The sequence below is a fragment of the Tachyglossus aculeatus genome, chromosome 1, assembly GCF_015852505.1.
Source record: "Tachyglossus aculeatus isolate mTacAcu1 chromosome 1, mTacAcu1.pri, whole genome shotgun sequence".
NCBI lineage: Eukaryota > Metazoa > Chordata > Mammalia > Monotremata > Tachyglossidae > Tachyglossus > Tachyglossus aculeatus.
Window position 1 is genome coordinate 19,341,930 of NC_052066.1, and position 22,986 is coordinate 19,364,915.

The 22,986-nt window shown below is 47.6% G+C and overlaps 1 protein-coding gene across 3 annotated transcripts in view; it reads left to right on the plus strand.

Moving 5' to 3' along the window:
- The window catches only part of EPB41L5 (erythrocyte membrane protein band 4.1 like 5), a 208,626-nt gene that overhangs the window by 157,553 nt on the left and 28,087 nt on the right, over window positions 1–22,986 (plus strand). For 2 of the 3 annotated variants that reach the window (XM_038743312.1, XM_038743322.1), the window contains exons 19-21: window positions 4,306–4,434; window positions 12,383–12,444; window positions 13,875–13,985. In XM_038743312.1, coding sequence (XP_038599240.1) covers window positions 4,306–4,434; window positions 12,383–12,444; window positions 13,875–13,985 — 302 coding nt within the window. The remainder of the gene's footprint in view (window positions 1–4,305; window positions 4,435–12,382; window positions 12,445–13,874; window positions 13,986–22,986) is intronic. The other variant, XM_038743330.1, reaches the window with a different exon arrangement.

Sequence of the window (22,986 nt, forward strand, 5' to 3'; positions counted from 1 at the left end):
GACCTCTGACTCCAAAGCCCGAGCTCTTTCCACTGAGCCACGCTGTAAAATGAGGTTAAAACTATGAGCCCCACGTGGGACAACCTGATCACCTTGTAACCTCCCCAGTGCTTAGAACAGTGCTTTGCACATAGTAAGAGCTTAACAAATACCATTATTATTATTGTTATTATTATTATTATTTTACAGATGAGGTAACTGAGGCACAGAAGCCCTCCTTTCCTTTTCTCCCACTCCCTCTGCACTGCCCTGACTTGCTCCCTTCATTCATCATCCCCCCCACCACCCCGAACCCCCACAAGCCCCACAGCACTTATGTACGTACTGTTTCTGTTCTGTTCGAAAGAGAGAGTCCTCAGTTATCGCTAAACATTTGTTTTCTTCTTGCTTTGATTAAGGACTCAGTCAGGGGTCCGGAGCACAGAGGATTTTTAAGCTGAGCCATCAAAATAAAATGAACCACAGGGGAATCCTAGGTGCCTAAACTGGGGGAGGAAAGAATTTGTGCCTTGCTTTCAAGCGGGGCCAACTGCATGATTAAGTGGATTAGCCCAGAGCAGAGCCCCCCAAACGGTCAGAGTGTGGCTTATAAATATTTCCCATTCCTCCTGAGAGGCTAAAGAATTCCAGTTCATTCTAACACCATCTGGAAACAACTGGCCACCATTCCATTGGAGGGTCCCCAGTTCAGGCCAGAGACTTGGGAATCCCATTTCCAACATGAAGAGAGGTCTCCAGCCCCGTAATGCAGCCTGAAAAAGCGCGTGTTTCCCAGTCAAGCAGCAGATTGTAGGATTTTTCAAGTTTTTAAAAATTAAAGCTCAGCTGTATGTGTGGAAAAGCAGAAACTCAGTGAGCACCTGTTCCAGTTAATTGTATTTTCCAAGTGCTTAGTACAGTGCTGTGCACTCAGGAAGCGCTCAATAAATACGATTGAATGAATGAATTATGGCAAAGTAACAACTGGAACCACCCCTTGTCTGCTGCGTGACTCTGGGCGAGGCAATCAACAATCAAATTTATCGAGCGCTTACTGTGTGCTGAGCACTGTGAGAAGCAGCGTGGCTCAGTGGAAAGAGCGTGGGCTTTGGAGTCAGAGGTCAGGGGTTCAAATCCCAGCTCTGCCAATTGTCAGCTGTGTGACTTTTGGGCAAGTCACTTAACTTCTCTGTGCCTCAGTTCCCTCATCTGTAAAATGGGGATTAAGACTGTGAGCCCCATGTGGGACAACCAGATCAGCTTGTATCACCCCAGTGCTTAGAAAAGTGCTTTGCACATAGCAAGTGCTTAACAAATACCGTCATTCAATCAATCAATCGTATTTATTGAGAGCTTACTGTGTGCAGAGCACTGTACTAAGTGCTTGGGAAGTACAAGTTGGCAACATATAGAGACAGTCCTTACCCAACAGTGGGCTCACAATCATTATTATTATTATTACTAAGCGCTTAGGAGAGTACAATATATCAGACATATTCCCTTTCCCACAACCAGCTTACAGTCTAGAGGGGGAGACAGACTTTTATAGAAAAAGATTAAAACAACAGAAAGTGCTGTGGGGCTGGGAGGGGAGGGGAGTAAAGGGAGCAAGTCAAGGCAATGCAAAAGGGAGTGGGAGAAAAGAAAAGGAGGGCCTAGTCAGGGAAGGCCTCTTAGAGGAGACATGCCTTCAATAAGGCTTTGAAAGAAGAGAGTAATTGTCGGATATGAAGAGCGAGGGCATTCAATCAATCAATCAATCAATCGTATTTATTGAGCGCTTACTATGTGCAGAGCACTGTACTAAGCGCTTGGGAAGTACAAATTGGCAACACATAGAGACAGTCCCTACCCAACAGTGGGCTCACAGTCTAAAAGGGGGAGGCAGAGAACAAAACCAAAGATACCAAAAAAATAAAATAAATAGGATAGAAATGTACAAGTAAAATAAATAAATAAATAAATAAATAAATAAATAGAGTAATAAATATGTACAACCATATATACATATATACAGGTGCTGTGGGGAAGGGAAGGAGGTAAGATGGGGGGGATGGAGAGGAAGGAAGGGGCTCAGTCTGGGAAGGCCTCCTGGAGGAGGTGAGCTCTCAGCAGGGCCTTGAAGGGAGGAAGAGAGCTAGCTTGGCGGAGGGGCAGAGGGAGGGCATTCCAGGCCCGGGGGATGACGTGGGCCGGGGGTCGATGGCGGGACAGGCGAGAACGAGGTACAGTGAGGAGATTAGCGGTGGAGGAGCGGAGGGTGCAGGCTGGGCAGTAGAAGGAGAGAAGGGAGGTGAGGTAGGAGGGGGCGAGGTGATGGACAGCCTTGAAGCCCAGGGTGAGGAGTTTCTGCCTGATGCGCAGATTGATTGGTAGCCACTGGAGATTTTTGAGGAGGGGAGTGATATGCCCAGAGCGTTTCTGGACAAAGATAATCCGGGCAGCAGCATGAAGTATGGATTGAAGTGGAGAGAGACACGAGGATGGGAGATCAGAGAGAAGACTGGTGCAGTAGTCCAGACGGGATAGGATGAGAGCTTGAATGAGCAGGGTAGCGGTTGGGATGGAGAGGAAAGGGCGGATCTTGGCAATGTTGCGGAGCTGAGACCGGCAGGTTTTGGTGACGGCTTGGATGTGAGGGGTGTCCCTGGCATTCCAGGCCAGGGACAGGATGTGGGCGAGAGGTCAGTGTCAAGGAGATCGAGGTACAGTGAGAAGGTTGGCGTTACAGGAGCGAAGTGCGTGGTATCAGTTGTCGACAGTGAGGTGAGGTAGGAGAGGGCAAGGTGATTGAGTCCCCCCATCAGCCTAGATGGGAGAAGAACCAGAAGGCTGGCCTGTGTTGTGGCTTCTCTCGGGGTTGGCATCAGGATTGGACCCAGGGCAGTGAAGGAAGTGGTCCCTCAACTTTGCTCTGGGTTGTCTTTGTCCCCAATGACTGGGATGCACCAGGCTGGCTCTACAGGGCCACTACATCGCACCTCAAGGGCCCGGCAAGAACCACCCTGAGTCGGTCGGCCTTTCCTGCTGTGATGGCTGGAGACTGGAAGCTCATCCTCTTGGGCAGGGGGTGTGTCAGCTAATTCTGTTGGATTGGACTCTCCTCAGGGCTTAGTACAGTGCTCTGCACTGCTCTGCACATCAATCAATCAATCATATTTATTGAACGCTTATTGTGTGCAGAGCACTGTACTAAGCGCTTGGGAAGTACAAGTCGGCAGCACAGAGACAGTCCCTGCACATAGCTCTCAATCAATACCATTGGTTGATTGATCGATGGTGGCCAGATTCAAGCCCTACTGGATAGAGCACGGGGCTGGGAGTCAGAAGGTCCTAGGTTCTAATCCTGGCTCTGCCATTTGTCCACTGTGTGACCTTGGGCAAGTCACTTCACAACTCTGCACCTCAATTCCCTCATCTGTGAAATGGGGATCAAGACTGTGAGCCCCGTGTGGGACAGGGACCGTGTCCATCCCGATTTGCTTGTATCCACACAGTAAGTGCTTAACAAGTACCATAACTATTCATTCAGTCATGTTTATTGAGTATTCATTGAGTGCAGGGCGCTGTACTAAGTGCTTGGGAGAGTACAATATAACAGTAAACAGACACATTCCCTGCCCACAATGAGCTAACATGGAACAGGGGAGTTTGTCTACTTCATACCTGGTTTCTAGTCCTCTCCTGCAGTCCAGAGGCTTGCCTTTTCCTTGTTGCCCAAGATGCAGCATGGCCTAGTAGAAAGAGCCCAGATCTGGGAGGTTGAAGGAGCTGGGTTCTAATCCCAGCTCCACCACTCATCTGCCAGGTGACCTTGTGCAAATCACTTCACTTCTCTGGCCCTCAATTCCCTCATCTGTAAAATGGGGATTAAGACGGTGATCCCCATAAGGGACATGGACAGTGTCCTGATTAGCTTGCATCTACCCCAGCTCTTAGTAAGATGCCTGACAAATAGTGAACGCTTAGCAAGTACCATACAAAAAGGTAATAACAGTAGTAATGGTACTTGCTAAGTGCTTACTATGTGCCAAGCTAATCAGGTTGAACATATTCCCTGTCCCTCATGGGGCTCGCGCACTTGATCCCCATTTTACAGCTGAGGTAACTGAGTCCCAGAGAAGTGAAGTGACACACTCAAGCTCACACAGCAGACGTGTGGTGGAACCGGGATTAAAAGCCAGATCCTTGTGGCTCCCAGGTCTGTGCTCTAGCCCCTAAGCCACACTATTTCTCAAAAAAAAAAAAAACAACAGCAAAAAACCAAAAATGGAAAACGGAGCCATAGCTTGTGAAGCGTGCTCATGCTGTCTTTGTCATTTCTAGGAAGAAGTGGTGAAGTTGACTGAGAAGTATCTTAATAATGCCATCGAAAGCCCAGGATCGACTCCAGTGAGGGTCCCCGCCGACATCAAGAGCAACATCCTGAAGGCTCAGGTAGAAGCAGGGCACAAGGTAAGACCTCTCAATAGGGCAGCTCTGGGCAGAAATTGGCCCTTTGTTCATTCATTCATTCATTCATTCAGTCGTATTTATTGAGCACCTGCTGTGTGCAGAGCACTGTACTAAGCACTTGGAAAGTACAAGTTGGCAGCATGTAGAGATGGTCCCTACCCAACAGCGGGCTCAGAGTCTAGAAGAAGGAGACAGACAACAAAACAAAACATATTAACAAAATAAAATAAGTAGAATAAATATGTACAATTAAAATAAATAAATAGAGTAATAAATATGTACAAACATAGATACATATATACAGGTACTGTGGGGAGGGGAAGGAGGTAAGGTGGAGGGATCAATCAATCAATCAATCGTATTTATTGAGCGCTTACTGTGTGCAGAGCACTGTACTAAGCGCTTGGGAAGTACAAGTCGGCAACACATAGAGACAGTCCCTACCCAACAGCAGGGCTCACAGTCTAGAAGGGGGAGACAGAGAACAAAACCAAACATACTAACAAAATAAAATAAATAGAATAGATACGTACAAGTAAGATAAATAAATAAATAAACAGAGTAATAAATATGTACAAACATATATACATATATACAGGTGCTGTGGGGAAGGGAAGGAGGTAAGATGGGGGGGATGGAGAGGGGGACGAGGGGGAGAGGAAGGAAGGGGCTCAGTCTGGGAAGGCCTCCTGGAGGAGGTGAGCTCTCAGTAGGGCCTTGAAGGAAGGAAGAGAGCACATATATACAGGTGCTGTGGGGAAGGGAAGGAGGTAAGATGGGGGGGATGGGAAGGGGGAGGAGGGGGAGAGGAAGAAGGGCGCTCAGTCTGGAAAGGCCTCCTGGAGGAGGTGAGCTCTCAGTAGGGCTTTAAAGGGAGGAAGAGAGCTAGCTTGGCGGATGGGCAGAGGGAGGGCATTCCAGGCCAGGGGGAGGATGTGGGCCGGAGGTCGATGGCGGGACGGGCGAGAACGAGGTACGGTGAGGTGATTAGCGGTGGAGGAGCGGAGGGTGTGGGCTGGGCAGTAGAAGGAGAGAAGGGAGGTGAGGTAGGAGGGGGCGAGGTGATGGACAGCCTTGAAGCCGAGAGTACAGAAGCATGTGTGTGGCCCATTTCTTAGTCTCCCCGTGTATTAAGGCTCAATCAGTCTTATTTATTAAGTGCTTACTGTGTGCAGAGCTCTATACTAAGCTCTTGGGAGAGTACAGTGTAATCAATCAATCAATTGTATTTATTGAGCGCTTACTGTGTGCAGAGCACTGTACTAAGCGCTAAGTGTAACAGTTGGTAGACACGTTCCCTGCCCACAGGGAGCTAACCCTACTTCCATCTGCTTCTTTCTCTCCATCATAATTATCAGTGGTATTTGAGTGCTTACTGTGTGTGGAGCACTGTATTAAGCACTTGGGAGAGTATCAATCAGTCATATTTATTATTAATAATAATAATAATAATATTGATGGCATTTGTTAAGTGCTTACTGTGTGCAAAGCATTGTTCTAAGCGCTGGGAACAATGCCAGGTGATTAAGTTGTCCCACGTGGGGCTCACAGTCTTAATCCCCATTTGACAGATGAGGGGACTGAGGCCCAGAGAAGTGAAGTGACTTGCTCAAAGTCACACAGCTGACAAGTGGCGGAGCCGGGATTTGAACCCATGACCTCTGACTCCCAAGCTCGTGCTCTTTCCACTGAGCCAAGTGCAGAGTACTGTTCTGAGCACTTGGGAGAGTACACTATAACAGTATAACAGACACATTCCCTGCCCACACTGAGCTTACGCTCCAGAGGGGGAGATGGACATTAATATTAGTGAATACATTACAGATATGGACTTAAGTGCTGTGGGCGTTGGGAGGGAGATGAATAAAGGGTGCAAATCAGGGCAACGCAGAAGCGGGCAGAGGAGGGCTTAGTCAGGGAAGACCTCTTGGAGGAGACGTGCTTTCAATAAGGTTTTGAAGGAGAGGAAAGTAATTGTCTTTTGGCTATGAAGAGGCAGGGCATTCCAGGCCAGAGGCGGGATGTGGGCAAGAGGTTGATGGTGAGATAAAAGAGATTGAGGTACGTTGAATAGGTTGGGATCAGAGGAGCGCAGTTTTGGGGCTGGGTCGTAGTAGGAGAGTAGGGAAGTGAGGTAGGAAGATGCAAGGTGATTGACTGCTTTAAAGCTGATGGTAACAAGTTTCTGTTTGATGTGGAGGTGGATGGCAACCATGAGAGGTTCTTGAGGAGTGGAGAAACATGGGCTGAACATTTTTAGAGAAAAATGATCTGGGAAGCCATACTTCATGCTGCTGCCTGGATTGTCTTTGTCCGGAAACGCTCTGGGCATGTTACTCCCCTCCTCAAAAATCTCCAGTGGCTACCAATCAGTCTGCGCATCAGGCAGAAACTCCTCACCCTGGGCTTCAAGGCTGTCCATCCCCTCGCCCCCTCCTACCTCACCTCCCTTCTCTCCTTCTCCAGCCCACCTCGCACCCTCCGCTCCTCTGCCGCTAATCTCCTCACCGTGCCTCGTTCTCGCCTGTCCCGCCATCGACCCCCGGCCCACGTCATCCCCGGGCCTGGAATGCCCTCCCTCTGCCCATCTGCCAAGCTAGCTCTCTTCCTCCCTTCAAGGCCCTACTGAGAGCTCACCTCCTCCAGGAGGCCTTCCCAAACTGAGCCCCTTCCTTCCTCTCCCCCTTGTCCCCCCTCCATCCCCCCCATCTTACCACCTTCCCTTCCCCACAGCACCTGTATATATGTATATATGTTTGTACATATTTATTACTCTATTTATTTATTTATTGTACTTGTACATATCTATTCTATTTATTTTATTTTGTTAGTATGTTTGGTTTTGTTCTCTGTCTCCCCGTTTTAGACTGTGAGCCCACTGTTGGGTAGGGACTGTCTCTATACGTTGCCAACTTGTACTTCCCAAGCGCTTAGTACAGTGCTCTGCACACAGTAAGCGCTCAAATATGATTGACTGATTGAGTGAAGTATGGACTGGAGTGGAGAGACAGGAGGAAGGGAAGTCAGCAAAGAAGCTATTGCAGTAATGAAAGCGCGATAGGATAAGTGCTGGGGTAAATGCGGAAACAGTTTGGCTAGAGAGAAAAGGGCATATGTGAACAATGTTATGAAGGCTGAACTGACAGGACTTAGTGATAGATTGAATATGTGGGTTGAATGAGAGAGAGGAGTCAAAGATAACACCAAGGTTACCTACTTGTGCAGCACGAAGGATAGTGGTGCCGACTACAGTGATGGGAAAATCAGTGGAAGGGCTGGGTTTGGATGAGAAGATGAGTTCTGTTTTTAACGTGTTAAGTTAGAAGTGATGACAGGACATCCAAGTGGAGATGTCTTGAAGGGAGAAGGAAACGCGAGACTGCAGAGAGGAAGGTCAGGGCTGGAGATGGAGATTTGGGAGTCACCCACATCGAGGTGGTAGTTGAAGTCATGTGAGTGACTGAGTTCTCCAAGGGATTGGGTGTAGATGGAAAATAGAAAGGAACCCAAGCGGAACCCGGAAGAACCTCCACAGTTGGTGGGTGGGAGGCAGAGGAAGAGCTCACAACAGAGACTGAGAATGAGAGGCCAGAGAGATAAGAGGAGAACCAAGAGAGGATGGTGTCCGTGAAACCGAAGTTGGATAATGTTTCCAGGAGAAGGGGGTGGTCGACAGTCACCTGAGAGGCAGCTGAGAGGTTGAGGACAGTTAGGATAGAGTAGAGGCCGTTGGATTTGGCAAGGAGATGAGCATTTGTGACCTTTGAGAGGGAGGTTTCTGTGGAGTGAAGGGGATGGAAGCTGTCTCGGAGGTCGTCACAGAGAGGAATGGGGAGGTGGAACATGAGACAGTGGGCATAGACAGCTCAGTCAAGGAGTTTGGAGAGGAATGGTGGGAGGGAAATGGGGCAATAGCTGGAGGGAGCTGCTGGGTCAAGGGAGGGTTTTTTAAGGTAATAATAATAATAATGACACTTATAAAGTGCTTACTACGTGCAAAGCACTGTTCTAAATGCTGGGGAGGTTACAAGGTGATCAGGTTGTCCCACAGGGGGCTTACAGTCTTGATCCCCATTTTACAGATGAGGTAACTGAGGCACAGAGAAGTGAAGTGACTTGCCCAAAGTCACACAGCTGGCACTTGGCGGAGTGGGGATCTGAACCCATGACCTCTGACTCCAAAGCCTGTGCTCTTTTCCACTGAGCCACACAACAGAGTTGGTTGGCACGTTCCCTGCCCACCGTGAGTTTACAGTCTAGAGAGGAAGATAGGCTTTAATATAAATAAGTCAAACTTTTTTGTGAACCTTCTGGATCTTTCTTTATTAATAATAATAATAATAATAATAATGGTATTTGTTACACACTTACTATGTGCTCAGCACCTCCTTTACCAACAGGCTTCCATCCATCATGGCCTCACTTCATATTCCAAACACATCTCAAATCCTGTGTCCTTTCTTCCAGGAAAGGCATAGAGATCAACTCACCTTCAAAAATAACTATTGACCATTCCCATGAATCCATGGTAAAAAAAACAACAACAAAACTCTGATTTGATTAGCACAAGATGTGTTCTCTTTTTTTTCCTATCTGTAAATTCTTGCGCCTCTCTCTATTGTAGACTGTAAACTCCTTTAGGGCAGGGATCCTGTCTTCCTACTGCATTCTGGTCCCCTAGGCGTCATGTGCACTGCGTACATGTTACTGATTGATTAATCTTTCGGCAGATACTGGTCAGTCAGTGTGGCGTAGTCAGTCAGAAGCAGCATAGCGTAGTAGAAGCAGCATGGTGTAGTGGACAGAGTCATGGGTTCTAATCCTGGCTCTGCCACTTGTCTGCTGTATGACCTCACTTCTCTGTGCCTCAGTTACCTCATCTGTAAAATGGGGATTGAGACTATGAGCCCCACATGGGACAGGGATTGTGCCCAACCAGATTTGCTTGTATCTACTCCAGCATTTAGTACAGTACCTGGCACATAGTAAGCACTTAACAAATACCATAATTATTACTGTTGTTATTGATTCATCACCTTCCAGTTGAGGAGCCCCCATGTTCGGTACCGTGGGAATTAACTAAGGAAAAATAAGACTTGATCCCTGCCTTTGAGGAGCTTTCAGTCTCTCACATTTTTTTAAATTGCATTTGTTAAGTGCTTACTACGTGCCAGCCACTATACTAAGCCCTGGGATAGAAATGTGCTTATCGGGTTGGATGCACCCCCGTCCCACATGGGGCTCACAGTCTTAATCCCTGTTTTACAAAAAGAGGTAACTGAGGCACAGAGAAGATAAGTACGCAAAGGATGTGTCTTCCAACACCAACTCATTTATATTCTGGCAGGTTTATTCCTTAGCTAAAATAATGACCCCAAGGATGGGGCTGGATTGTTGAACACAGGGAAATGATTAAACTGTGTAGTAATATTAATTGAGCTATTTGTTAAACACTTAACTGGTGTGATGGATCAATCAATCAATTGTATTTTTTGAGCGCTTACTCTGTGCAGAGCACTGTACTAAGAGCTTGGGAAGTACAAGTTGGCAACATATAGAGACAGTCCCTACCCAACAGTGGGCTCACAGTCTAAAAGGGGGAGACAGAGAACAAAACCAAACATACTAACAAAATAAAATAAATAGAATAGATATGTGCAAGTAAAATAAATAAATAAATAAATAGAGTAATAAATATGTACAAACATATATACATATATACAGGTGCTGTGGGGAAGGGAAGGAGGTAAGATGGGGGGATGGAGAGGGGGGCAAGGGGGAGAGGAAGGAAGGGGCTCAGTCTGGGAAGGCCTCCTGGAGGAGGTGAGCTCTCAGTAGGGCCTTGAAGGGAGGAAGAGAGCTAGCTTGGCGGATGGGCAGAGGGAGGGCATTCCAGGCCCGGGGGATGACGTGGGCCGGGGGTCGACGGCGGGACAGGCGAGAATGAGGCCCGGTGAGGAGATTAGCGGCAGAGGAGCGGAGGGTGCAGGCTGGGCTGGAGAAGGAGAGAAGGGAGGTTAGGTAGGAGGGGGCGAGGGGATGGACAGCCTTGAAGCCCAGGGTGAGGAGTTTCTGCCTGGTACGCAGATTGGTAGCCACTGGAGATTTTTGAGGAGGGGAGTAACATGCCCAGAGCATTTCTGGACAAAGACAATCCGGGCAGCAGCATGAAGTATGGATTGAAGTGGGGAGAGACACGAGGATGGGAGATCAGAGAGAAGGCTGATGCAGTAGTCCAGACGGGATAGGATGAGAACTTGAACGAGCAGGGTAGCAGTATGGATGGAGAGGAAAGGGCGGATCTTGGCAATGTTGTGGAGCTGAGACCGGCAGGTTTTGGTGACCGCTTGGATGTGAGGGGTGAACGAGAGAGCGGAGTCCAAGATGACACCAAGGTTGCAGGCTTGTGAGACGGGAAGGATGGTAGTGCCGTCAACAGAGATGGGAAAGTCAGGGAGAGGGCAGGGTTTGCGAGGGAAGACAAGGAGTTGAGTCTTGGACATGTTGAGTTTTAGGTTGCGGGCAGACATCCAGATGGAGATGTCCTGAAGGCAGGAGGAGATGCGAGCCTGGAGAGAGGGGGTGAGAGCAGGGGCAGAGATGTAGATCTGGGTGTCATCAGCGTAAAGATGATAGTTGAAGCCGTGGGAGCGAATGAGGTCACCAAGGGAGTGCGTGTAGATCGAGAACAGAAGGGGACCAAGCACTGAACCTTGGGGAACCCCCACAGTAAGGGGATGAGATGGATGCCATCAGATTGTACAAAATCCCTGTCCAGCATGGGGCTCACAGTCTACAGAGAAGGGAAAATAGTTATCCAATGAACAGCTATTGAATCCCCAAGTTTCGCTTGGGAAGGCTGAGGCACGGAGGGGTTACGTGACTTGTCTAAGGTCACACTACAGATAAGTGGCAGAGTTGTGATTAGAACCCAGGTCTCCTGACTTCCAGCCCTGGGAATAGCAACTGCAGATTTCATCACCAAGATTTGTGGTAAATTCAGGTTTTCCTATTGTCCTAACACTTGGACAACGGGAGTGCTTGAGTGCTTTAAAGCACTCAGTCAGCTTGCTCCATTCTACCTCACCTCACTGATCTCCTACTCCAGCCCAGCCCAAACACTCCACTCCTCTAGCGCCGGCTTATTCACCGGGTCCTGATCTCATCTATCTCACCATCGACCCCTTTCCCACATCCTTCCCCAGCTGGAACTTCCTCTTCTTCCATGTACACCAAGCCACCATTCTCCCCACCTTCAAAGCATTATTCAGGTCACATCTTATCCAAGAGGCCTTCCCCAATTAATCCCCCTTTTCCCTGGCTCGCTCTCCCTTTTGCATCATTTGTGCATTCTGATCTGATCACAAGAAGCAGCGTGGCTCAGTGGAAAGAGCACGGGCTTTGGAGTCAGAAGTCATGGGTTCAAATCCCAGCTCTGCCACTTGTCAGCTATGTGACCTTGGGCAAGTCACTTCATTTCTCTGGGCCTAAGTTACTTCATCTGTAAAATGGGGATTAAGCCTGTGAGCCCCCCCATGGGACAACCTGATCACCTTTAACCTCCCCAGTGCTTAGAACAGTGCTTTGCACATAGTAAGCACTTAGTAAATGCCATTGTTATTATTATTATTATTATTATTATTATCTTTGGACATTTGCACATTTGATAGTCACCCCATCCCCAACCCCAAAGCACTTGCACACATATATTTAAATTATACAGTATGAATTCTTTATTCATATTTAATGTCTGTCTCCCCCTCTAGACTGTAAGCTCATTATGGGCAGGGAATGTGCCTTCTACTTCTGTTGTATTGTACTATTCCAAGCGCTTAGTACAGTACTTTGCACATAGTAATTTCTCAATAAAATTGATTGATTGATTGATTGGCAGTTCCAACCAAGATCCTTTGCTAAAATTTCCTTTTCTGGTTTCCATGTATTTCAGGTGACAAGAGATGACAGCTCCTCAAGCCCCAAAAACTCCAATGTTCAGGATGCATCTACCAGGTACACTTTTGGACGGTTGTCCAGATGAGGATGGGGTTTGATTCCTAGTTTTGAAAAACAACAACTAACTTCTACTCCTAAGATTTTCACCAGCCAGACCCCCTCTAAGCCCAGGCCCCGGCACCACCATTCATTCATTCATTCATTCAATCGTATTTATTGAGCGCTTACTGTGTGCAGAGCGCTTTACTAAGCACTTGGGAAGTACAAGTTGGCAACATATAGAGACTGTCCTTACCCAACAGCGGGCTCACAGTCTAGCAGGGGGAGACAGAGAACAAAACCAAACATATAAACAAAATAAAATAAATAGAAGAGATATGTACAAGTAAAATAAATAAATAAATAGAGTAATAAATATGTACAAACATATATACATATATACATGTGCTGTGGGGAAGGGAAGGAGGTAAGGCGGGGGGCATGGAGAGGGGGAGAAGGGGGAGAGGAAGGAGGGGGCTTAGTCTGGGAAGGCCTCCTGGAGGAGGTGAGCTCTCAGTAGGGCCTTCAAGGGAGGAAGAGAGCTAGCTTGGCGGATGTTGGGAGGGAGGGCATTCCAGGCTAGGGGAATGACGTGGGCCGGGGGTCGACGGTGGGACAGACGAGAACGAGGCATGGTGAGGAGATTAGCGGCAGAGGAGCAGAGGGTGCGGGCTGGGCTGGAGAAGGAGAGAAGGGAGGTGAGGTAGGAGGGGGCGAGGGGATGGACAGCCTTGAAGCCCAGGGTGAGGAGTTTCTGCCTGATGTGTAACACCAAAAGAGCTACCTTTCCCCACCCACCTCCCAAAGGGTAGGTTGGGACAAGCCCCCCCATTTCTGAGCTTTGATTCTAGTTGAACCCCAAACCATGGGCTCCTGTAGAGCTGGAGTGAAAGTCTAACGGTTCCCCTGACCTGAGGCACCCACACCCACCCGGCCTGTTCAACTCAACTGCTGATCTCTTGCGCTCTGAGGTCTCTGAAACGTCTGAGAGAATTCCAAATCAGGGCTGAAAAGGCTCATAACAGAGGTTTTCTGTGCTGCCGTTGCCCCAGACAAAACCTGGCCCTTTCCAGTCCGCATCTGCTCCTAAAATCCCTGCCCACTGTCCAACCCGGTGCCCCAAATGCGAGGCAGCACCTCTGCCCCAGACTTCCACTTCAAGCCACCTCCCCTTTTAGACTGTGAGCCCACTGTTGGGTAGGGACTGCCTCTATATGTTGCCAACTTGTACTTCCCAAGAGCTTAGTACAGTGCTCTGCACACAGTAAGCGCTCAATAAATACGATTGATTGATTGATTGATTAAAGGAATCCACCCCAAACAAGTTTGTTGATCCCTCTTCCTTCTCCCTCACCCTGCTCCAAGCAGGAGCTTTTTTTAGTAAGGAATTTACCCCAAACACCTTCACTGATCCTCCTCCTTTTCCTCTTCCTCCTCCCAACACACAGGGGCTTCTTTCCCGGGACCAACCTGCCGCTAACTGCTAGAAGCCCTGCTACCTCCCTGGAGCCCAGAGAGGCCCTGAAAGAGGACCCTGTTTCCAGTCCCTCCTTCCTCCAGTAAGTGTTTGGATTGAAAATGGCAGGGATATTCCTGAGGTGGGCCCGACCTGGGAGGGGAAGCGAGGAAAAAGTTCAAGCCCAGCAAGGCAGCTGCTTCCCAACTCTTAAGCAGAACCTGGAGGAAAAGCAGTTGCGGCTGACGGAGAAAATACAGTTCTGTCTGTCTGCCTGTTTTTGTGTCTGTATTTGTTGTGTTTGTTGGGTTTTGTGTTAATGTTGCATCGCCCTGATGTGTCTTTCTCCAGGCCCTCCTCCCCACTTATTCATAGAGAAGCAGCGTGGCTCAGTGGAAAGAGCCCGGGCTTTGGAGTCAGAGCTCATGGGTTCAAATCCCGGCTCCGCCAATTGTCAGCTGTGTGACTTTGGGCAAGTCACTTCACTTCTCTGCGCCTCAGTTACCTCATCTGTAAAATGGGATTAAGACTGTGATCCCCCCATGGGATAACCTGATCAATCAATCAATCGTATTTATTGAGCGCTTACTGTGGGCAGAGCACTTTACTAAGCGCTTGGGAAGTACAAGTTGGCAACATATAGAGGCGGTCCCTACCCAACAGTGGGCTCACGGTCTAGATCACCTTGTTACCTCCCCAGCGCTTAGAACAGTGCTTTGCACATAGTAAGCGCTTAACAAATACCATCATCATCATTCATTCGTATTGATTGAGTGCTTACTCAGAGCGTTTACTGCAGAGCACTGTACTAAGCGCTTGGGAAGTACAAGTCGGCAACATATAGAGATGGTCCCTACCCAACAATCATCATCAATCGTATTTATTGAGCGCTTACCGTGGGCAGAGCACTGTACTAAGCGCTTGGGAAGTACAAGTTGGCAACATATAGAGACGGTCCCTACCCAACAGTGGGCTCACAGTCTAGATCACCTTGTTACCTCCCCAGTGCTTAGAACAGTGCTTTGCACATAGTAAGCGCTTAACAAATACCATCATCATCATTCATTCGTATTGATTGAGTGCTTACTCAGAGCGTTTACTGCAGAGCACTGTACTAAGCGCTTGGGAAGTACAAGTCGGCAACATATAGAGATGGTCCCTACCCAACAATCATCATCAATCGTATTTATTGAGCGCTTACCGTGGGCAGAGCACTGTACTAAGCGCTTGGGAAGTACAAGTTGGCAACATATAGAGACGGTCCCTACCCAACAGTGGGCTCACAGTCTAGATCACCTTGTTACCTCCCCAGTGCTTAGAACAGTGCTTTGCACATAGTAAGCGCTGAACAAATACCATCATCATCATTGTCGTATTTATTGAGTGCTTACTCAGAGCGCTTACTGCAGAGCACTGTACTAAGCACTTGGGAAGTACAAGTCGGCACATATAGAGATGGTCCCTACCCAACAATGGGCTCACAGTCTAGAAGGGGGAGACAGACAACAACACAAAGCATGTAGACAGTTGTACTCTTAGAGTGTGAGCCACCAGAGAGACAGGGACGATGTCTAATTCCCATGTGTGTATTCTCTTTCAGCGCTTAGTACAGTGCTCTGTATGCACTGTAAGTGTAAATGCACTGGAAGGGCTTAATGGATCAATCAGTGGTACTTATTGAGCACTCACTGTGTGCGCCGAGCGTGGTGCTAAGTACTTGGGAAAGTCTAATACAGTAGAGTGGTGGCCTAGTGGAAAGATCACGGGCCTGGTTGTCAGCGGACCTGAATTCTAATCCTGGCTCCTCCACCTGTCTGCCGTATGACCTTGAGCAAGTCACTTAACTGCTCTATGTCTGTTACCTTATTTGCAAAATGGGGATTAAGAACGTGAGCCCTATTTGGGACAGGGACTGTGTCCAACCCAATTAACTTATGTCTACCCTGTGCTTAGTTCAGTGCCTGGCACATAGTAAGCGCTTAATAAGTACCATAAAAGCACTGTAAAATGGGAATTAAATCCTCCTCCCTCCTACTTAGACTGTGAGCCCCATGTTGGGTCTGATCTGTGTCCAGCCCTATGAACTTGTATCTATCCCAGTGGTTAGAACAGCGCTGGACACCTAGTAAGAGCTTAACAAATATCATAACAATAATAATTAATAATAATAATAATAATGTTGGTATTTGTTAAGCTCTTACTATGTGCCAAGCACTGCTCTAAGCGCTGGGAGGGATACAAGGTGATCAGATTGTCCCACGTGGGGCTCACAGTCTTCATCCCCATTTTCCAGATGAGGTAACTGAGGCCCAGAGACGTTAAGTGGCTTGCCCAAGGTCACACAGCAGGCATGTGGCGGAGCAGGGATTCGAACCCCTGACCTCTGACTCCAGAGCCCGTGTTCTTTCCACTGAGCCACGCTGCTTCTCCAAACAGCAATAACAACAATTCCGTGACCAGACTGTCAATCAGTCAATGGTATTTATTGAGCGCTTATCAATCTGCGCATCAGGCAGAAACTCCTCACCCTGGGCTTCAAGGCTGTCCATCCCCTCACCCCCTCCTACCTCCCCTCCCTTCTCTCCTTCTCCAGCCCAGCCCGCACCCGCCACTCCTCCGCCGCTAATCTCCTCACCGTACCTTGTTCTCGCCTGTCCCGCCATCGACCCCTGGCCCACGTCATCCCCCGGGCCTGGAATGGCCTCCCTCTGCCCATCTGCCAAGCTAGCTCTCTTCCTCCCTTCAAGGCCCTACTGAGAGCTCACCTCCTCCAGGAGGCCTTCCCAGACTGAGCCCCTTCCTTCCTCTCCCCCTCATCCCCCTCTCCATCCCCCCATCTTACCTCCTTCCCTTCCCCACAGCACCTGTATATATGGATATATGCTTGTACATATTTATTACTCTATTTATTTTACTTGTACATATCTATTCTATTTATTTTATTTTGTTAGTATGTTTGGTTTTGTTCTCTTTCTCCCCCTTTTAGACTGTGAGCCCACTGTTGGGTAGGGACTGTCTCTATATGTTGCCAATTTGTACTTCCCAAGCGCTTAGTGCAGTGCTCTGCACATAGTAAGCGTTCAATAAATACGATTGATGATGATGATGCAAAGCTCTGGACTAAATCTGGGACCATTCATTCATTCATTCAGTCGTATTTATTGAGCACTTACTGTGTGCAGAGTGCTGTACTAAGTGCTTGGGAAGTACAAGTTGGACGACTGGTGAAGCTACAGGCTAAATCAGTGGCAGGGCCAGCTCCTGGTCTTCGAGCAGCTTTGTTAGCAACAAGGAGGGCTAGAAATAAGACTAAGGAAGGAGACCGTGGCTCTGATTGCGGATTGGAGGAGGCCGACAAGAGCCTTTCCCCATAATGTCCCTCCCGTGGCCTCTCGGGCTAGCAGCGTGGCTCAGTGGAAAGAGCCCGGGCTTTGGAGGCAGAGGTCATGGGTTCAAATCCCGGCCCCGCCACTTGTCAGCTGTGTGACTTTGGACAAGTCACTTAACTTCTCTGGCCCTCAGTTACCTCATCTGTAAAATGGGGATTAAGACTGTGCACCCCCCCGTGGGACAACCTGATCACCTTGTAACCTCCCCAGCGTTTAGAACAGTGCTTTGCACATAGTAAGTGCTTAATAAATGCCATTATTATTATTATTATTGCTACTACCAAACCACCCAGGGAAACTTGAGCCACCCAGAATGGCTTCTGGAGGATCATGGCCGTCACTTCGGCCATCTGTAGGTGGTTCAAGCTTAAACACCGAGGCTTTATCGATCAGTTAATAGTATTTATTGAGCACCAACTGTCTGAAGACCACTGAACGAAGCTCTTGGTAGAATCTGGAGAGGCCGCTTGGCTCAGTGGAAAGAGCTCGGGCTTTGGAGTCAGAGGTCATGGGTTCAAATCCCGGCTCCGCCAACTGTCAACTGTGTGACTTTGGGCAAGTCACTTTGCTTCTCTGGGCCTCAGTTACCTCATCTGTAGAATGGGGATTAAAACTGTGAGCCCCCCGTGGGACAACCTGATCACGTTGTAACCTCCCCAGTGCTTAGAACAGTGCTTTGCACATAGTAAGCGCTCAACAAGTACCATTATTATTATTATACCGTTACTCTGTGATTTTGTTATATTGTACTCTCTCAAGAGCTTAGTACAGTGCTCTGCACATAGTATGCTCCCAAGCACCATTGATTGATACCATAGAGTACTCAGTGGTATTTATTGATTAGATTTATTGAGCACTTACTGTGTGCAGAGCACAGTAGTAAGCACTTGGGAAAGTGCAACACACTGACAATCCTTGCCCTCTCAAGGACAGAAGAGGATGACAGATAGAAAGCATTCATGGAGCATTACAGTTGATTTTTGTTTCTTTTTTTAAAAAATGGTATTTTTTAAGCACTTTCTATGTGCCAGACCCTGTACTAAGCATTGGGTAGGTACAAATTAATTAGGTTGGACACAGTCCCGGTCCCACGTAGGACTCACCATCTTATTCCTCATTTTACAGATGAGGGAACTGAGGCCTAGAGAAATTCAATGACTTGCCCATGGTCACAGAGCAGACAAGTGGCAGAGGCAGGTATAATAATCATGATGGCATTTATTAAGCGCTTACTATGTGCAAAGCACTGTTCTAAGCGCTGATATTGAACCCAGGCCCATGCCCTATCCACTAGACCACACTGCTCCCTCCTTTGCTATCAGGTGGGAGGCCCCCACAAGATCTTCCTTCCCGATGGAGCCGCCACAGGGATGGCAACAGGTCAATCAATCAGTCAATCAATCAATTGTATTTATTGAGTGCTTACTGTGTGCAGAGCACTGTACTAAGCGCTTGGGAATACAAGTTGGCAACATACAGAAACTGTCCCTACCCAACAGTGGGTTCACAGTCTAGAAGGGGGTGACAGAGAACAAAACAAAACATATTAACAAAATAAAATAAATAGAACAGATATGTACAAGTAAAATAAATAAATAGAGTAATAAATCCATACAAACATATATACATATTTACAGGTGCTGTGGGGAAGGGAAGGAGGTAAGGCGGGGGGGATGGAGAGGGGGACGAGGGGGAGAGGAAGGAGGTAATAGTTCATTCAGTCATATTTACTCAATCAATTGTATTTATTGAGCGCTTACTGTGTGCAGAGCACTGTACTAAGCGCTTGGGAAGTCCAAGTTGGCAACATATAGAGACAGTCCCTACCCAACAGTGAGCTCACAGTCTAGAAGGGGGAGACAAACAAAACCAAACATATTAACAAAATAAAATAGACTAGATATGTACAAATAAATAAATAGAGTAATAGATATGTACAAACATATATACATATTGAGCTCTTACTGTGTACAAAGCACTGTACTAAGCGCTTGGGAGAGTACTAGACTGTAAGCTCATTTTGGGGAGGGAATATGTCTGCTTATTGTTCTAGTGTACTCTCCCAAGAGCTAAGTACAGTGCAGTGCTACAGTGCTAAGGCAGGTTCAGAGGGGTTGCCCATTTCTAGGAGGGCCCGGTGACAAGATTTGGAGAAGCAACGTGGCTCAGTGGAAAGAGCCCGGGCTTTCGAGTCCGAGGTCATGGGTTCAAATCCCGGCTCTGCCACTTGTCAGCTGAGTGACTTTGGGCAAGTCACTTCACTTCCCTGGGCCTCAGTTCCCTCATCTGTAAAATGGGGATTAAGACTGTGAGCCCCCCATGGGACAACCTGATCAATTTGTAACTTCCCCAGCGCTTAGAACAGTGCTTTGCACATAGTAAGTGCTTAATAAATGCCATTATTATTATTACTATTATTATTTGGAGTCAGACATCATGGGTTCAAATCCTGGCTCCGTCACTTGTCAGCTGTGTGACTTTGGGCAAGTCACTTCACTTCTCTGGCCCTCAGTTCCCTCATCTGTAAAATAGGGACTAAGACTGTGAGCCCCCCGTGGAACAACCTGATCACCGTGTAACCTCCCCAGCGCTTAGAATGGTGCTTTGCACAGAGTAAACGCTTAATAAATGCTATATAAAAAAAAAAGAAACAGTGACAAAAAACCCTGGGGCTTTTTCAAGGTAATAACTGGTGCAATTTCTGGTTAAACATTGGCTGTTACTTGCTGGCAGCCGGGATGCAAAGGAGATAAGAAACTTATGACAAGTTTTGGAGAGGACCGAAGTACTGTGGTAGACAGGAATAAATGTGTTTCCCTGGATTTTAATCCTGGCTCCACCACTTGCTGCTGGATCATGTCTCCTCATCCAGGGAGCCTTCCGGGATTAACTTCTCATCTTCCCCACCCTGCTAAAGCAACTGCCCCTGAGGCACTTCTAGACTGTGAGCTCGTTGTTGGGGAGGGACCATCTCTATATGTTGCCGACTTGTACTTCCCAAGCGCTTAGTACAGTGCTCTGCACACAGTAAGCGCTCAATAAATATGATTGAATGAATACAGTGCTCTGCACACAGTAAGTGCTCAATAAATATTATACATCCTCCCTCTGGTTTGGAATGCCCTCCCTCCACACATCCGCCAAGCTAGCTCTCTTCCTCCCTTCAAAGCCCTACTGAGAGCTCACCTCCTCCAGGAGGCCTTCCCAGACTGAACCCCCTTTTTCCTCTCCTCCTCCCCATCCCCTCCACCCTACCTCCTTCCCCTCCCCACAGCACCTGTATATACGTTCGTACAGATTTATTACTCTATTGATTTTCCTTGCACATATTTATTATTCTATTTATTTTGTTAATGATGTGCATTTAGCTTTAATTCTGTTTGTTCTGACGTCTTGACACCCGTCCACTTGTTTTGTTTTGTTGCCTGTCTGCCCCTTCTAGACTGTGAGCCCATTGTTGGGTAGGGACTGTCTCTATGTGATGCCAATTTGTACTTCCCAAGCACTTAGTACAGTGCTCTGCACATAGTAAGCGCTCAATAAATACGATTGATTGATTGATTGTTGGGTAGGGACCGCCTCTCTATGTTGCCAACTTGTACTTCCCAAGCGCTTAGTACAGTGCTCTGCACACAGTAAGCGCTCAATAAATACAATTGGATGAATGATGAAAATAAATACGATTGAATAAATGAATGCAATGCTCTGCACACAGTAAGTGCTCAATAAATCCTATTGAGTGAGTGAACAGACCCATTCCTGCCCACAAGAAGCTCACACTCTAGAGAGGGAGACAGACATCAACATAAATGATGTTATGTCTGATGACAGACATCAGAGAAGTGGCGTGGCTCAGTGGAAAGAGCCCAGGCTTTGGAGTTAGAGGTCATGGGTTCAAATCCCCCCCCCCCCCCCTTTTAGACTGTGAGCCCACTGTTGGGTAGGGACTGTCTCTATATGTTGCCAAATTGTACTTCCCAAGCGCTTAGTACAGTGCTCTGCACGTAGTAAGCGCTCAATAAATACGATTGTTGAAATCCCGGCTCCGCCAACTGTCAGCTGTGTGACTTTGGGCAAGTCACGTCACTTCTCTGGGCCTCAGTTACCTCATCTGTAAAATGGGGATTAAAACTGTGAGTCCCCCTTGGGACAACCTGATCACCTTGTAACCTCCCCAGCGCTTAGAACAGTGCTTTGCACATAGTAAGCGCTTAACAAATGCCATCATTATTATTATTATTATAAATAAAGAAATAGAATAAATAAATGAACAGTTCACTCCCTGAATAGTCCGAGCAGCTGGAAGCCCAAGGAGAGGCGGAGCTTCAAGCCACCCAGGATCCTGCCTTTGCAGTGTCCTGCCTGTGGCGTTGACCTTCTTGACCTCTTAAGTCAGAAACTGGGTGGGGAAGAGCTCAAATATTTACACTTTCAAGCCCTACATACTTGGAATGTTTATCCTGCCAGGAGCAATGTGGATTTAGATGCCACCCACAGAAGCCCTGGGGTGGGGGTCGAGGGAGAGAGAGAGAGAGAGAGAGAGAGAGAAAGAATCCATCAATCAATCAATCAATCCTATTTATTGAGTGCTTACTGTGTGCAGAGCACTGTACTAAGCGCTTGGGAAGTACAAGTCGGCAACAGATAGAGACGGTCCCTACCCAACAGTGGGCTCACAGTCTAGAAGGGGGAGACAGGCAACAAAACCAAACATACTAACGAAATAAAATAAATAGAAGAGTAATAAATATGTACAAACATATATACATATATACAGGTGCTGTGGGGAAGGGAAGGAGGTACGATGTGGGGGATGGAGAGGGGGATGAGGGGGAGAGGAAGGAAGGGGCTCAGTCTGGGAAGGCCTCCTGGAGGAGGTGAGCTCTCAGTAGGGCCTTGAAGGGAGGAAGAAAAGGTACCCTGCTTCACTGTCTCCTGGAGCTAATGCCCCATAACAAGAGGTACAAGGCAAGCATATTTTGCTTGAGAAGCAGCATGGCTCAGTGGAAAGAACCCGAGCTTTGGAGTCAGAGGTCATGGGTTCAAGTCCCGCTCTGCCAATTGTTGGCTGTGTGACTTTGGGCAAGTCACTTAACTTCTCTGTGCCTCAGTTCCCTCATCTGTAAAATGGGGATTAAGACTGTGAGCCCCCCCTCCCACCATGGGACAACCTGATCACCTTGTAACCTCCCCAGCGCTTAGACGCTTTGCTCATAGTAAGTGCTTAATAAATACCATCATCATCATTATTATTATATTCACTCTCTCCTGGAGTTAGTGCCCCATAACACTTCTAGACTGTGAGCCCACTGTTGGGTAGGGACCGTCTCTATATGTTGCCAACTTGTACTTTCCAAGCGCTTAGTACAGTGCTCTGCACACAGTAAGCGCTTAGTGCAGTGCTCTGCACACAGCGCTCAATAAATATGATTGAATGAATGAATGAATGAAGAGGTACAAGGCAAGTGCCTTGGAGTAGGACTGGAGATTGATCCCCCAATCAATCAATCAATCGTATTTATTGGGCGCTTACTGTGTGCAGAGCACTGTACTAAGCGCTTGGGAAGTACAAGTTGGCAACATATAGAGACAGTCCCTACCCAACAGTGGGCTCACAGTCTTGATAATAATAGTGATAATTGGCATTTTTATGAAGCGTTTACTATCTGCTAAGCACTGAGCTAAGCATTAGGGTAGATATGAAATAATCTGGGC